General features: G+C 38.5%; 1 protein-coding gene across 19 annotated transcripts in view; it reads right to left on the reverse strand.

Moving 5' to 3' along the window:
- The window catches only part of SLMAP (sarcolemma associated protein), a 177,170-nt gene that overhangs the window by 72,205 nt on the left and 87,416 nt on the right, over positions 1-17,549 (reverse strand). For all 19 annotated transcript variants that reach the window (XM_031663263.1, XM_031663258.1, XM_031663254.1 and 16 more), the window contains exons 4-7: positions 13,446-13,482; positions 10,903-10,965; positions 1,930-2,025; positions 1,599-1,670 (exon numbers count right to left, since the gene is read on the reverse strand). In XM_031663263.1, the coding sequence (XP_031519123.1) occupies positions 1,599-1,670; positions 1,930-2,025; positions 10,903-10,965; positions 13,446-13,482 (268 nt within the window). The remainder of the gene's footprint in view (positions 1-1,598; positions 1,671-1,929; positions 2,026-10,902; positions 10,966-13,445; positions 13,483-17,549) is intronic.

Here is a 17,549-nt window from a genome sequence, read left to right on the forward strand (position 1 = left end):
TTCAATAGGGAGTTTTTCATCCCTCACTCCCCTCTCACTTTCCCAACTTCTGAGTCTCCAATGTCCATCATACCACTCTGTATGCCTTTGCATAACTATAGCTTACCTTCTACTTATAAATGAGAACATTTGGTATTTGGTTTTTGACGCCAGAGTCACAAAAAACAATGGCCATTGTTTTTTCCTTTTTTTGTTTTTTTAGAGACAGGGTCTCTCTTTGTCACCAAGGCTGGAGTGCAGTTCTGCAAACATAACTCACTGTAATCACAAACTCCTGGGCTCAAGTGATCCTTCCACCTAAGCCTCCCAAGTAGCTAGGACTATAGGTATGTACCACCATGCTAAGCAAATATTTAATTTTTGGTAGAGACTGGGTTTTGCCATGTTGCCCATACTGGTCTCAAACTGCCCCCGCTTTTTTTTTTTTTTTTTTTTTTTTTTGAGACGTCTCGCTCTGTCGCCCAGGCTGGAGTTCAGAGGCGATCTTGGCTCACTGCAACCTCTACCCCCCAAGGTTTAAGCAATTCTCCTGTCTCAGCCTCTCGAGTAGCTGGGATTACAGGTACATACCACCATGTCCAGCTAATTTTTGTATTTTTAGTAGAGATGGGGTTTCGCCATGTTGGCCATGCTGGTTTTGAACGCCTGACCTCAAGTGATACGCCTGCGTCGGCCTCCCAAAGTGCTGGGATTACAGGCATGAGCCACTGTGTCTGGAAGGAAACTTCTCTTTACAGAAGTGACCCAGCTAAATGAGTGAAGGAATAACAGAATTACATCACTATTTTTGTAACTTTTTTTTGTGGTGGTTGTTGTTGTTGAGACAGTTTCACTCTTGTTGCTCAGGCTACAGTGCAATGGCACAGTCTCGGCTCATTGCAACCTCTGCCTGCCAGGTTCAAGGGATTCTCCTGCCTCAGCCTCCCGAGTACCTGAGATTACAGGCATGTGCCACCATGTTTGGCTAATTTTGTTTTAGTAGTGATGGGATTTCTCCATGTTGGTCAGGCTGGTCTTGAACTCTCGAGCTCAGGTGATCTGCCTGCCTCAGCTTCCCAAAGGGCTGGGATTACAGGAGTGAGCCACTGAGCCCAGCCTTATTTTTGTAACCTTAATGAAACAATAGACTAGGCTGGGATCATTAGTGATTGATAAAATCTCAAAAAGAAAGACAACTAGACTTTATGTTGTCCCTTGGTGGAAGAACACAATACCATCCATAAAGGGTTGTTGACAAAAAGAAAAACTAAACCTAAATCAGATCAAATCTCTAGATGAAACTACTAATTTATGGAGTGGGAAGGGGAGCTAAAAAATGTTTAAATAACAATGCAGACTGAGGGAAATTCTAGAGGACAAATGACCCAGTTTTTTCAAGAAATATTAATTGTAATAGAAAAAAGACAGATGTGTATGTGGGTATTCATTACATAATTATTTTTATTTACATGGATGTCTGAAATTTCTCATGACAAAAGATTTAAAATAATTGTGGAAATGTATAAAGTTTTTAGCATATACTCAAAATGACAGTCAAAGAAATGATGTTACATAAAAAACTATGCATTTCATTTTACACATTTGAGATTAATACCTACTTTGGAGCATGCCTGTAATTGGTTTCCCATAACTTCTAACCGTGATAAGAGTCTATCTTCATCTATTAAAGCCTATTGAAGAAAAATTAAACATAAGTAAAACCCGAGTAATTATAAAGTCACATGTATATAAAAAAAGGTTGCTACTGACAACAAAAGATATAAAAGCATAAAACTGACCAGCATCCACTGTAAAATGCTAAATTTTCAACAACTTGTTCATTAGTTAGGAAATAACTTTGTCTTTGTTTGCTACATTTTAGTTTATTTAACATATATGGAATATTAAACTATGTTTAAATGTTTCTTAAATATAAAACAACTGGAATACCTGCCAACTGGTATCTGAAGCCTCTTGGGTGATGGCTAGTAGCCGCTGAAGCGTGGCTAACTTCTGTTCCAACATTTGTTCCCGATGTAAGGCCTCCTAGTATTACAAATCACAAAAGAGATTCCAATAAGCTCATCATGATTCTTTTGAGGAGTGATCAATTTTCAGCACATTCTAAAATATTTTCATATTACATCCCCCTTGATGTATTTTAAAGTATGTGACACTTGATAGTACTTAGTAAAATATACAGCAGTCCCTGCTTATCTCTGGTTTCCCTTTCCAGTTTCAGTTATAGGGCAGTATAAGATACACTGAGAGAGACAGACAGAATGTTGACATTCACATAACTTTTATTCACGTAACAGTATACTGTTGTAATTGTTCTATTATTATTGTTAATTTCTTACTATGCTTAATTTATAAGTTAAACTTTATCATAGGTATGTGTATATATAGGAAAAAACATAGTAGATACAGAGTTTGGCACTATCTGTGATTTCAGGCATCTACTGGGGGTCATGGAACATATTCCCTGCAAATAGGAAATGACTACTTTATGTATATGGGCCACATCATTTTAGTCTCATTTGTTGAGCTGAAAGTACCGCCATTAGAGGTTCTCTAACTGCAACTTCTCCCCTAATAGAAAACAAGTCACCTGTTTTTGTTTTCTTTTTATGCATAATTTGGAAAAGCAAGTTTTTAAAAACATACAATAGAAAAAGCTAATACACAGTGTGTATGTAGACATATACCTATACATACATACACACATATACAAGTCATGCACCACAAAACAACATTTCAGTCAACTACAGACTGCATATACACAGTAGTCTCAAAAAATTATAATGAAGCTGAAAAATTTCTGTCGCTTAGTGACATCATAGCCATCCTAACACTGTAACACAAGGGGACATTACTCATGTGTTTGAGATGTTGGTGTAAACAAACCTACTGTGCTGCCAGTTATATAAAAGTATAGCACATATAATTATATATAGTACATAATACATAATAGTATTATATGACTGTTATTAGTTTATGCATGTACTATACTTTTTATTGTTAATTATATATTCCTTCTGCTTACTAAAAAGAAAAAAAGGTTAACTGTAAAATACCTTCAGAGAGGTCCTTTAGGAGGTATCCTGAAGAAGGCACTGTTATCACAGGAGATGACAGCTCCATGCATGTTACTGCCCCTGGAGACCTTTCAGTGGGATAGGATGTGGAGGTGGAAGAGAGTGATACTGATGATATTGTGTAGGCCTAGGCTAACGTGTGTGTTTATGTCTTCATTTATAACAAAAAAGTTTAAAAAGTAAAAACAAGTTTAAAACATTTTTTTTTTTTTTTTTTTTGGTGAGGAGTCTTGCTCTGTGCCCCAGGCTGGAGTGCAGTGGCAGCGATCTGGCTCACTGCAAGCTCAGCCCCGGGTTCCGCATGCATTCTCCTGCCTCAGCCTCCCAAGTAGCTGGGAAGGTTCTGACGCCCACCACCTGTCCGGCTAATTTTCTTGTATTTTAGTAGAGGCGGGGTTTCACCCGTGTTAGCCAGGATGGTCTCGATCTCTGACATAAGTGATCCGCCGGTCTCGGCCTCCCCAAAGTGCTGGGATTACAGGCTTGAGCCACCGAGCCCGGCCGTTTAAAACATTTTTAATAAAAAGCTTATAATTTAAGAATAGAAACAAAATTTTTTTTTTTTTTTTTGAGACGGAGTCTGACTGTCGCCGAGGCTGGAGTGCAGTGGCACAGTCTCTGCTCACTGCAAGCTCCGCCTCCCGCGTTCCCGCCATTCTCCTGCCTCAGCCTCTCAAGTAGCTGGGACTACAGGCACCCGCCACTATGCCCAGCTAATTTTTTATATTTTTAGTAGAGACCGGGTTTCACCTGTGTAGCCAGGATGGTCTGGATCTCCTGACCTCATGATCCACTCGCGTCGGCCTCCCAAAGTGCTGGGATTACAGGCGTGAGCCACCGCGCCCGGTCAGAAACAAAGTATTTTTGAACAGCTGTACTATGTGTTTGTGTTTTAAGCTAAGTGTGAATACAAGAGTCAAAAAAGTTTTAAAACTTGTAAGTGTATAAAGTAAAAAAGTTATAGTAAGCTAAGTTTAGCTTATTATAGAAGACAGAAAAACTTTTTTTTCTTTTTTTGAGACCAGAGTCTAGCTCTGTCACCCAGGCTGGAGTGCAGTTGCATGATGATGTCACTAAGTGATGGCTCACTGTAATCTCAAATTTCTGAGCTTGTGATCCTCCTGCCTCAGCACCCCCTATAGCTAGGATGCAGACACGCACCACCATGCCCAGTTAATTTTTTTTTTCTTTTTCTGAGACGAGTCTCGCTCTGTTGCGCAGGCTGGAGTACAATGGCGTGATCTTGGCTCAATGTAACCTCTGCCTCTTGGGTTCAAGCGATTCTCTCACCTCTGCCTCCTGAGTAGCTGGGATGACAGGCAATGCCATCACGCCTGGCTCATTTTTGTATTTTTAGTAGAGATGGCATTTCATCATGTTGGACAGCCTGGTCTCGAACTCCTGACCTCAAGTGATCTGCCCACCTTGGCCTCCCAAAGTGCTGGGATCACAGGCGTGAGTCCCCGCACCCAACCACCAGCTAATATTTTTAAATTTTTTTTTTTTTTTTTTAACAGATGGGGCCTTCTTATGTTGCTCAGGATGGTCTTGAACTCCTGGTCTCAAGTGATCCTCCCACCTCAGCCATCCAAAGTGCTGGGATTTCAAGCATGAGCCACCATGCTTGCCCCAAAAACTTTTAAAATATATATTTAAAGTGGCCTAAATGTACAATGTTTATAAAGTCTATGGTAGTGTACAATAATGTCATAGGCCTTCACATTCACTTACTACTCACTCACTGACTCACCCAGAGCAGCTTCCAGTCCTGCAAGCTCTATTGATGGTAAGCGCCTTGTACAGGTATATCATTTTCTATCTTTTTCTTTTCTTTTCTTTTTTGAGACAGAGCCTTGCTCTGTCATCCAGGCTGGAGTGCAGGGGTGTGATCTCAGCTTACTGCAACTCTGCCTCCCGGGTTCAAGCAATTCTGGTGCCTCAGCCTCCTGAGTAGCTGGGACTACAGGCATGTGCCACCACGCCCAGCTAATTTTTGTATTTTTAGTAGAGACAGGGTTTTGCCATGTTGCCCAGGCTGGTCTTGAACTCCTAGCCTCAAGTGTTCCTCCTGCCTTGGTCACCCAAAGTGCTCGGATGACACTGCCTCCAGCCTTTTTCTATCTTTTATACTGTATTTTTACTGTACCTTTTCTACGTTTAGATATGCTTCTAAACACAAATACTATTGTGTTACAACTGCCTTCAGTAAGCAGTACAATAACATGCTGTATGGGTTTGCAGCCTAGGATCAATAGGCTCTACTATATAGCCTAGGTGTGTAATAGGCTATGCCATCTAGGTTATATAAGTACAATGTATAATGTTCGCACAATGACAAAATCACCTAATGAAATCATATGCCTGTTGTAAAGCGATCCATGATAGCATATATATGTATACATGTGTATATATACAACCACATACACGTATATGTGGATATATGTGAAATATATACACCTCAGAGCAAACTCATTCCAACTGAAGCCAAGATAATCTGGTCATCAGCAAAAATACTTTATAATGGCTTAATTGCACAAGTATGATATCTAAAATAGAAAGAGCTTTTAATTTTTCCTTTTAAAAATGTTATTTATATAAACATACACATTTTTGTTTTATTTTATTTCTGAGACAGAGTTTCATTCTGCAGCCCAGGTTGGAGTGCAGTGGCATGATATCGGCTCACCACAACCTCCACCTCCTGGGTTCAAGCAATTCTCATGCCTCAGCCTCCTGAGCAGCTGGGACTACAGGTGCACACCACCATGCCCAGCTAATTTTTGTATTTTTTGTGGAGATGAGCTTTCTCCATGTTGGCCAGGCTGGTCCTGAACTCCTGGTCTCAAGTGATCTGCCTGCCTCGGCCTTCCAAAGTGTTGGGATTACAGGCAAGAGCCACCGTGCCCAGCCAATATATACTATTAAAAAGAGAGGTTACTTTATTCGCACAGCCTACTGCATTTTCAGGTGTTCTGATTCTCTCTGACTATATAACACTTAGCAGCAATTAATATACCAAAATAGGTAAGAGTCCACTGAATATTGGTTCAATGTAATAAAGGGATTTATAATGAGAGAGTTAAATAACTATTTGGCAGTTCCAAAGATACATATATAAAATATATATAATATAATATCTAAATATATAATATATATTATATAATATCTAAATAATATATTATAAATATATATTATATAAATATAATATCTACTACATATAAAATATCTATTATATAAATATATAATATATATTATATAAATATATATTATTAGGCTAACAGCTATGACTCTGCTATATCCATTATATATTATATAATATCTACACACATTATATATAGATATACATCCATTACATAATAGATAATATATGCACAGATGATACTATATAATTATATTTATATAATAGATATAATTATATAATAGATGTTATATAAATATATATCATATAAATATATAAATATAACAATAGATATTATATTTATAGATTATATATAAGATATATTTATAGATTATATATTTATATAATATATATGTAATAAATATGATATACTTATATCTATATATCTATATATAGATATCTATGTATCTATAAATATATATTATATATCTATTACATATATAATATGTATTTATATCTATTACATATATCATAGATATTATAAAATTATATAGTATATATATTTTTTGAGATGGAATTTCAATCTTACTGCCCAGGTTGGAGTGCAATGGCACGATCTTGGCTCACCGCAACCTCCGCCTCCCGTGTCCAAGTGATTCTCCTGCCTCAGCCTCCCGAGTAGCTGGGATTACAGGCATGCGCCACCACGCCCGGCTGATTTTGTATTTTTAGTAGAGATGGCGTTTCTCCATTTTGGTCAGGCTGGTCTTGAACTCCTGACCTCAGGTGATCTACCAGCCTTAGCCCCCCAAAGTGCTGGGATTACAGGCGTAGCCACTGTGCCCGGCCCAAAGATATATTTTACAGAGAAAGACATTGGTGTACAAAGTCTAAACTCTAGGTGGCTTGTTAGCAGTTGATAGCTGTTAAGCAGGTCTCCTTCATCCGGAATCAAGGTGAAATGCTCATAGCATTTAGTTGTGTTTTGGCATACCTTCTTCACCTTGTTTTATTCCTGTCATTATCCAGAGCAACACTTATGACCCTAATGCCTCTGAGACACCTCAACAGAGAAGTACGCGCTTCAAACATAGTACTTGAGGTTTAAAGCATGAATTTATTGCTCTCCACATCCTTGATAAATAATTAATATGGAAAATTTTGTCTAGAGGTACTACATTTTAATATAACTCTAAAACTATAGGTTAAATAATCTAATAAAAAGCCATACACCTCAGAATCTATATTAAAACACAGCTTCACTTAAAAGAGACTATTTGCCAAGTTTAAGTTCCTAAAACATTCCTAATATCCAGGAAATTACTCAGATGCTGCAAAAAGTTTTACTGAAAAACAAAACCAACAACCAACCATATCTTTAGAATCTACTTCCACTAGATGGTGTAATTTCATCTTTTTAATTCAATTCCATTTAGAGTTTAACTCCATGAACTATATCCTAACAGAAATCTAGTAAGTCCAGCAATGGTCTTTTAGTTAGTTCTAAGGTATAAAATGCATCTATTCCAGTTTTTATTCAAAATGTTCACAATTTACATTAGAACTTTAGCAGTTCAATAAGAATGTATACAGAAAAGACTGTGGTATAATTTTATCTCAAAGAGCTAGAAAAGGAACAGTAGAGGATTAGGACACTAGGAATATTCACAGAACACGAAGGTTGGAAAGAGTGAGAGAGTGAGGGAGTGAGATTTGCTATCCACGATGACTAGTAATAGTAGTATACAAGCCTGGGAAAATAATTTAACCTATATGAGCTCCACACTTCTCATATGAAAAAATGAGGTTTAAATTACATTAATCTCAAAGTTTTCTTCCACCTCTAAAAATAAGCAGCTTAATTAATGTGCCTTCCTATTGAATGGTAAACAACTACTAACATTTATGGCATACATTCTATGTGCCAGGAACTGTTCTAAGTGCTTTACATATATTAATTTTTTTTTATTCTTCACAATTCTGTGAAGTTAAGTGCTGTTACTATATCCATTTCATAGATGAGGAAAATGAGGCATAAAAGAGTTAAACAACTTTCCCAGTAGGTCAGAAATTAAAGCCAACGATTAAATCAAGGGAATTTTGGCTTAGAATACTCTTAAATACTCTATTAAAATCCAAATGTATAATGTTTTTCTATGCATACACTATGCCTGGTGGAAGATAAGATCTGATTAATACATTGATTAATTTTCTGTTCATTTTCATAGATGTGTACATTCTTAACTAAGATGGAACTATTCTCACCGATTGATTCCTATAAAAGAATGTAGGGGGCTGGGTGTGGTGGCTCAGGCCTGTAATCCCAGCACTTTGGGAGGCCAAGGAGGGTGGATCACGAGGTCAGGAGATCGAGACTGTCCTGGCCAACATGGTGAAACTCTGTCTCTATGAAAAATACAAAAAATCAGCCAGGTGTGGTGGCACGCACCTGTAGTCCCAGCTACTCGGGAGGCTGAGGCAGGAGAATCACTTGAACCTGGGAGGCGGACGTTGCAGTGAGCCAAGATCGTGCCACTGCACTCCAGCCTGGACGACAGAGCAAGACTCCATCTCAGAAAAAAAAAAAAAAAAAAAGAATGTAGGGACCCAGGATCACGCGTTTGGTTCTATTATTTGAAACAAAAGACAACTGAAGGCCTACCCACATAAAATGACTCACTCAAGGTCACAAAAGTGGGTTGAGTAGCAGAACTAAGATAAAAACCTCACTCTTGCTGGGTGCAGTGGCTCACACCTGTAATCCCAGCACCTAGGGAGACCAAGGTGGGTGGATCACTTGAGGTCAGGAGTTTAAGACCAGCCTGGCCAACACGGTGAAACCTAAAAATCTACTCTACCCTACTAAAAATACAAAAAATTAGCCAGGTGTGGTGGCACATGCCTTTAATTCCAGCTACTCGGGAGGCTGGGGCAGAAGAATTGCTTAAACCCGGGAGGGGGAGGTTGCAATGAGACGAGATTGAGCCAGTGCACTCCAGTGTGGGTGACAGAGCAAGAGTCTGTTTCAAAAAAAAAACAAAACAAAAAAATACCTCAATCTCTAATCTCCTGATCCAGGGTTTTCTTTTACCATGCTCCCTCACCAGAATAAGAAATATAATCTAGCCCAAACCCACAAAAAACAGAAAAAACAAACAAACAAAAAAACTCAAAACACTTGTTTGCTTTTTAGAGATTTGTATGGTTCTTTAAATATGGCATTAATTTGAAGAAGTATCTGCTCTACACCAAGAAATTATTCTGTGAATCAAGCAGCACAGCACAGTGGTTACACAAAGCAGAAAATCTGAGGTCTGGCCGTCCAGGTTCGAATCCCAGCTCTACCATATACTTGATGTGTGATATTGTATAAATTATTAAATCTTCCTGCCTCTCAGTTACTCTATCTGTAAAAATAGGGATAAAATATGCACCTTGTAAGATTGTTGTGATAATTAAATAATATAGGTAAAGTGCTAGAATGAAGCTTGGCATATAAGAAGTGCTATATAATTACTTGTTATTAATATTATTAAGCAATCAAAATATCTCCCAGTTTAATTTTATTTAAAAGTCATCTATGGGCCAGGCGCCATGGCTCATGCCTATAATCCCAACACTTTGGGAGGCTGAGGTGGGCAGATTGCCTGAGCTCAGGAGTTTGAGACCACCCTGGGCAACACGGTAAAACCCCATCTCTACTAAAATACAAAAAATTAGCCAGGCATAGTGGTGGATACCTGTAGTCTCAGCCACTCAGGAAGGAGGCAGGAGAATCGCTTGGGCCCAGGAGGCAGAGGTTGTAGTGAGCTGAGATCGTACCATTGCACTCCAGCTTGGGCTACAGAATGTGACTCCATCTCAAAAATAAAATAGAATAAAATAAAACAAAACAAAACAAAACAAAAGCCATCTATGGATAAAGAATTGTTCTGGGGCTTGGCGTGGCGGCTCACACCTATAATCCCAGTGCTTTGGGAGGTTGAAGCAGGACAAAGACTTGAGCCCAGGAGTTTGAGGCTGTAGTGAGTTCTGACCATGCCACTGCACTTCAGCCTGAGAGACAGAGTCAGACCCTGTCCCTCAAAAAATTTAAAAACAGATTTTAAAAAACTGTTTTGGAACCTCCTCATACTTGAAGAAAAAAATTCTTCTCGTACAAAGGCTTTTCTCTAGATTTAATCTTGACTCTTTTATCTTTCTTCATAAGATCTACTTTTAATCTTTTGTTCTTTTTTGAAAAGATAGTATTTCTTTTGTATTTGTATCCAGCCAATATTTTTTTATCCTATATTTGTGAACTGGCAAAATAAAATATAAGTTGTTTAATTCTGAGCTTCTTTTCTTGAGACAGGGTCTTGCTCTGCTGCCTAGGATGGAGTACAGTGGTGCCATCAAAGTTCACTGCAGCCTCAACCCCCTGGGCTCAAGCAATCCTCTCACCTGAGACTTCCAAGTAGCTGGGACGACAGATGCACACCATCACACCTGGTTAATTACAAAACTTTTTTTTGTAGAGACGGGGTCTCACTTTATTGCCCAGGTTGGTCTCAAACTCTTGGCCTCAAACAATCCTTCTGCCTAGGCCTCCCAAAGTCCTGGGATTACAGGCATTAACCACCATGTCTGGCCCTAATTCTGCTTTTAAGAACTTTTAAAAGTTTAAAAGAAATTCTGCTTATAAGAATTCTCAAGATTTACTTTTACCTGTAGATACTGAGAAAGCTGGAATAGTTCCTGAGAGTACATACTTGGAGTGTTAGCAGCAACCTAGAAACAAATGACACAATATCAACAGAAAACACTTCATAAAAAACATTAAACCAATTCCTTGAAATGTCTACTTACTTAAATATGCAAAATAACTGTTATTAAAATCACAAATTTATAGCACAAAGGCAATATAGCCTTTTAAGTTTTTTCTTTTCTGATGGAAATAAAGCCTTTTCTTAATCCAGAAATAAAACCTCCTAAATCAATAGATCCACATATTTTCCCTTTAAAATTCATCATTAAATAGTTCTTTACTATTTTAACAAGCCTCATTCATTTAGAAGTAGCCATCTTCACAATGGTATTTTTATGTGGTATAGGGAGGGCAGGGACATGAAATACAACACTTTGTCCAGTGGCCTGAGGCAATCTTTCTTTAAATCCATAGGTAAGTTTTAAGAAAAAAGATGGGAAGTAATGGTGTTTAAACACTGTAAGTCATAGTCAAACTATTTAGAACTCAAGAGTATTATAAGGAATATCTTCTATAAGGGTTTTTTCAAGGTTGTGGAATATAGAACCACGGCATTATTTAAAAAGAAAAAAAAGAGGAAGGGTCGGGCGCAGTGGCTCATGCCTATAATCCCAGCACTTTGGAAGGCCGAGGGAGGTGGATCACCTGAGGCCACGAGTTTGAGAGACCAGCCTGGTCAACATGGTGAAACCACGTCTCTACTAAAAATACAAAAAATAGCCGTGTCACACTACTGCACTTCAGCTTGGATGACAGAGCAAGACTCCATCTCAAAAAAATAAATAAATAAATAATAAGAAGAAGGGCTGGGCGCGGTGGCTCACGCCTGTAATCCCAGCACTTTGGGAAGCTGAGGCGGCCAGATCACCTGAGGTTGGGAGTCCAAGACCAGCCTGACCGACATGGAGAAACCCCGTCTCTACTAAAAACGTAAAATTAGCAGGGCGTGGTGGCGCATGCCTATAATACCAGCTACTCGGGAGGCTGGGGCAGAAGAATCGCTCGAACCTGGAAGGTGGAGGTTGCGGTAAGCTGAGATTGCAACACTGCACTCTAGCCTGGGCAACATGAGTTAAACTGTCTCAAAAAAAAAAGGAGTAGGAGGAGGAGGAAAGAAGGAAGAAGAAGGAAGGAAGAGGAAAAAGAAGGAAGGAAGGAGGAGGAGGAAGAAAAGGAAGAGGAAGAAGAAAAAGAAGAAGAGGAGGAGGAAGGAGAAGAGGGAGCAGAAGGAGGAGGAAGAAAAAGGAGGAGGAGGTGGGAGGAAAAAGAGGAAGAAGGAAGAAGAAGAAGGAAGAAGAAGACAGAAGAAGGAATAAGTAGGAGGAGGGAGGAAGAAGAAAAAAAAGAAGAAAGAAGGAAGAAGAAGGATAAAAAAGAAAAGAAGGAACAAGAAAGAAGGAAGAAGGAAGAAAGAAGAATAAGGAAAAAGAAATAAGGAAGAAAGAAGGAGGAAGAAAAGAAAGAAAAAGGAAGAAATATGAGGAGGAGGAGAAGAGGGAGAAAACAACAAGAAGGAAGAAAAGGAGGAGGAAAGAAGAAAGAAAAGAAGAAGAGGAGGAGGAGCAAGAGGAGGAGAAGAAGGAGGAAGAAAGACTACTGGGTTGCTGTAATATTTACCCCTATGTGTTAGCTTATTAATGATGTTATAGCACCAGTCCTTATTAAGCTTGGGAAGTATACTTTAATTAATATGCTGACTAGAAAGCAGAGAGTTGGCATTATTTCTTAAATTTACTTCTAAATTAGCAGTACCATTATTTACTTCTGAATAATTCTCGGTATTGCAGAAGTTGATGATTAACCACTTTTACTTCTAAAAAAGGAATCTAACAGAGAACTTCAGTTTCAAGCAGGCTTTCACTCTTCATTCAAATGGAGGAAAAATGTAAAATATTTTTTCCACTAGTTTAGTTATTGCACTAAGAAAACTAGACTCCCACATTAATGTCAAAAGATGTATTTTGGGGGGCTAATTAGCAATGATACCTATAATTGAATAAACCATTATTTCTGAACAAAAGAAAAATGCTTTCTAGCAAGCAATTACTGCAAAGTTTCTGATCAGATCAAGTAAAAAGTAACCCTTAAAGACAACAAAAGAACAATTTTTGTAAGCCTGTATTTCTGTATTACCTCCCTGTATTGGTAAATGTTGAGTGAACTATTTAGGTAGAAACTTTAACATATTTCTAGACAGAATTGTATCTCAGAATAAAAAGTAACAGCGAATACTCCTCATCCCTGGCTAGACACAAAACAGGTACTCCTCGTTTACACAGTGAATAATTTAACTGAGATAACAAAGCCTTTTTCTGAAGAAACATCCATCTTAGATTCTCCAGCTATTGAAGATCAGAAGATTATAATAACTATAGAGCTATATGCATTCTACATATTTTGTTACAAAAGAGAAATAAATTTCTAGGTAAAGCATATTAAAAACAAACATTTTCAAAGCAACACAGCTGAGTCAGTTTGGAAAAAATAATCATTAGCAACTTACTTTGTCAACAGGACTTGGTAATGGTGCATGGATGACACTGAAAAGTAAAATTTAGAAGTTTTATCTAATATCCGGACAATAGAGGAAATAGAGTATGAGAGCACCAGAATATCTTATACCACAAAGTTTATACATTTGCCTTCATGTAATTAAAAAAAAGTGAACTATTTTTCAATTCTTTATAAATGTATAAAATTCTTAGAAAACAAAAACATGTAAACCTACCTTGTACATATCAATATATTTCTAAAAACAAATTCCAAATCCAAAATGTATTAAATGCTCTTTGAGGGATATGAATTACTTGATTATAAGAATTTCTATACAGAAAAGGAGTACTCTATCCTTTTTCGGCTAGGTGTGGTGGCTCGTGCCTGTAATCCCAGCACTTTGGGAGGCTGAGGCAGGAGGATCACCTGAGGTCAGGAGTTCAAGACCAGCCTGGCCAACATGATGAAACCCTGTCTCTACTAAAAATATAAAAAAATTAGCTGGGTGTGGTGGCGCACACCTTTAGTCCCAGCTCCTCGGGAGACTGAAGCATAAGAATCGCTTGAACCCAGGAGGTGGAGGTTGCAGTGAGCCAAGATTGTGCTACTGCGCTCCAGCCTGGGTGACCAAGTGAGACTCCGTTTCAAAAAACAAAAAAACAATATTCTCCCATTTTCAATTTTGAAATATGTAAATTATGTTCTTTTAAAATTAAACATTACTATACAGAAAGTCTTAAAAAGCAAAGTTCTGGAAAGCAAGGTTATAATTTGGAAACTTGTTCCAGTGAAGAACAACTTTAATCAAAACACTACTATTCCTCTTCTCTACCCAGCCACCTCAGAAACTGACTGAAAACTTAGATGTATGTATGAAACTGAACTCAGTGTAACACTTTAAAACAAAACATTAAATAGATGGCACTAATTGATACTAGTTGCCTTGTTGGCCTGATAACTACTGCTGACAAAAAGGTAGTATAGCAGCTCAGAAACTATACTGGGTCCAAAATCTAGCTCTACCCACCAGCTGAAAGGCAAATTGCCTAATCAATATAGGTCTCAGCTTCCTCATGCATAAAATGAGATAATGAAGTCAGGTGCAGTGGCTCACACCTGTAATCCCAGCACTCTGGGAGGCCAAGGTGGGCGGATCACGACGTCAGGAGTTCGAGACCAGCCTGGCCAACACAGTGAAACGTCATCTCTACTAAAAATACAAAAATCAGCCAGGTGTGGTGGCACGTGCCTGTAGTCCCAGCTACTTGGGAGGCTGAGGTGGGAGAATTGCTTGAACCCTGGAGACGGAGGTTGCAGTGAGCCGAGGTCATGCCATTGCACTCCAGCCTGAGCAATAGAGCAAGACTCCATCTCAAAAAAAAAAAAAAAAAAAGGGAGCTAATCATATAACCAATTCCATGGAGTTATTGGGGGTATTAAATATATTAATATGAATAAAGAGCTTAAAACAGTACTTTGGAAATAGGACTTTATCGCTACTATTACTCTCATGAGAATATAGCAGCTAAGGAAGCTGGAGTCCCTATTTTATTTACAAGGCCCTGTAAGATACTGCTAGGTGTGTTGGCGGTGAGTACAGGGGACTCAAAGCAAGGCTACCATGCATGACCTCTACCAGCTGCTAATCACTCCACATCCTAGAGGCCATTCTTGTAATGGCTAGCTTGGAGGTTGACTGGGTAAAGTTCTTAGACTGAACTGACAAATCATATGTAAGCTGCTGAAAAACTGATCAGATGTCAGCTAAAAATAGGAATAATTTTGATCCCACCTTAATAACTGCAAACACTGTAAGAACCGGTCTAATTCAACTAGTCACAAAAACACTAAAATGCTGAATAAAATGGAGTATTAAGGACCAGCACCCACCTCCCTGCTGAGCACCCATGATACAGACTTCATTGAGCCTACATAAACTTTACTGTCCTTCTTTGATTATACATCTGTGTTCTCAGGAACTATGACCTATTCACCTGTATATCCCCAAAGCCCATCACCAGGCCCTAACAAAGTTGGTGCCTAGTAAAGATTTTTTTAAAATTATGTACAACTTTACTCCAGAAAATTGAAATAGGCATTTTAAACAATAATTTATTTTTCTTGAATATAAAAAATATTGATTACGGAAAATTTATGAAGTAAATCATGAGGAAATAAAAATTACTGAATGCCAACACTCAGAGAGAACCATTGTGGGTATATATCTTTTTCTCTGCAGATATGCACATATAGTGAAATGAACTTAAGAATGTCTAAATGCCAGATCATTTGAGGTTAGGAGTTTGAGACCAGCCTGGCCAACATGGTGAAACCTATTTCTACTAAAAATACAAAAACTAGCCAGGCGTGGTGGTAGGCGCCTGTAATCCCAGCTACTTGGGAGGCTGAGGCAGGAGAATCACTTGAACCTGGGAGGCGGAGGTTGCAGTGAGCCGAGATCACACCACTGCACTCCAGTCTGGGCAACTGAGCAAGACTCCATCTCCCAAAAAAAAAAAAAAAGTCTAAATAGAAACAAATGGTACAGTAGGGATTTTTTTTTAATTCCCCTTTCTTAGTGACTCAAGTATAAAATCTTCTGTTCTTATAACAATCTCATTAATAAACAAAGGGCTAAAAATCCGGCAACACATTCCATAAGTGATATACATTTGTATTTTACAAAAACTATCCTGTATATAAGTATATTCTGAAGTATGAATAAAGTTCATGTGCATATACAAACCTTAACAACGAAATGTGGAAAATGAAAATAGTTACTTAGTGTTAGAGTGGTGGGATTATACGCAATTTCTGTTTCTTTTGTTAAAAATTTAAAAAATTTTTTTATTTTGGAGACAGAGTCTCACTCTGTCACCCAGCCTGGAGTGAAGTGGTCTGATTTCGGCTCACTGCACTCCGCCTCCTGGGTTCAAGCTGTTCTCGTATCTCAGCCTCCTGAGTAGCTGGGACTACAGGCGCTCACCACCGTGCCTGGCTAATTTTTTGTATTTTTAGTAGAGACGCGGTTTCACCCTGTTGACCAGGCTGGTCTCAAACTCCTGAGCTCAGGCAATCTGTCCGCCTCAGAGTTCCAAAGTGCTGGGATTACAGGCACGAGCCACCTGCCCCAGGCCTCTCTGTTTCTAATCATTAGAAAATGATTGGCCCAGGCACAGTGGCTCATGCTTGTAATCCTACTAGCACTTTGGGAGGCTGAGGGGAGTAGATCACCTGAGGCCGGGAGTTTGAGGCCAGCCGGGCCAACATAGAGAAACCCCGTCTCTACTGAAAATACAAAAATTAGCCGGACATGGTGGTGTGCACCTGTAATCCCAGCTACTCAGGAGGCTGAGGTAGGAGAATCACTTAAACCTGGGAGGTGGAGGATGCAATGAGCCGAAATCATCCCACTGCACTCCAGCCTGGTTGACAAAAGCAAGATTCTGTCGGGAGGGGAGGGGAGGGGAGAGGAGATTATTGGCCAGGCCTCTCTGTTTCTTATCATTAGAAAATTATTGACCAGGTTTCTCTGTTTCTTATCATTTAAAAATTGTTGGCCAGCTGTGGTGGCTCAGGCCTGTAATCCTAGCACTCTGGGAGCAGAGGTGGGTGGACTGCCTGTGCTTGGAGTTCAAGAGCAACCTGGGCAACATGGTAAAACCCTGTCTCTACTAAAAGGAGAATTGCTTGTTCAAAATTCATCTTCTCCAGAAAGTTAGATTATGTACAACTAAATTGGCAGCAAAAATTTAAGTGATACTAATATTTAACCATATAAGAAAAGCCAAACAATGAGAAGGAAATGGGAAAAGATGAAAATAATTACAGAAACACAAAGGACAGAGACACAATACATTGCAAGTGACTTTGAAAAAATTCACAAGTTTTACTAGATGGAATCTGAAAACACACATGATTCCTTATGTAACTGTTCAAAGTTTTCAAACTGCATGAAAGAAAAATCTCATTATCAAATACAAACATCAAGGTCTTTAAGAAGCAATATATCATTAGTTGATTAATAGTTACTCATTTCTAAAACCTTAATTCTTGACTCTTAAAAGCTAAATTATATTAAACTTCCTAAAGTTTATTTTAATTTTAATAATTA

Source organism: Papio anubis, chromosome 2, assembly GCF_008728515.1.
Source record: "Papio anubis isolate 15944 chromosome 2, Panubis1.0, whole genome shotgun sequence".
Classification (NCBI taxonomy): Eukaryota; Metazoa; Chordata; class Mammalia; order Primates; family Cercopithecidae; genus Papio; species Papio anubis.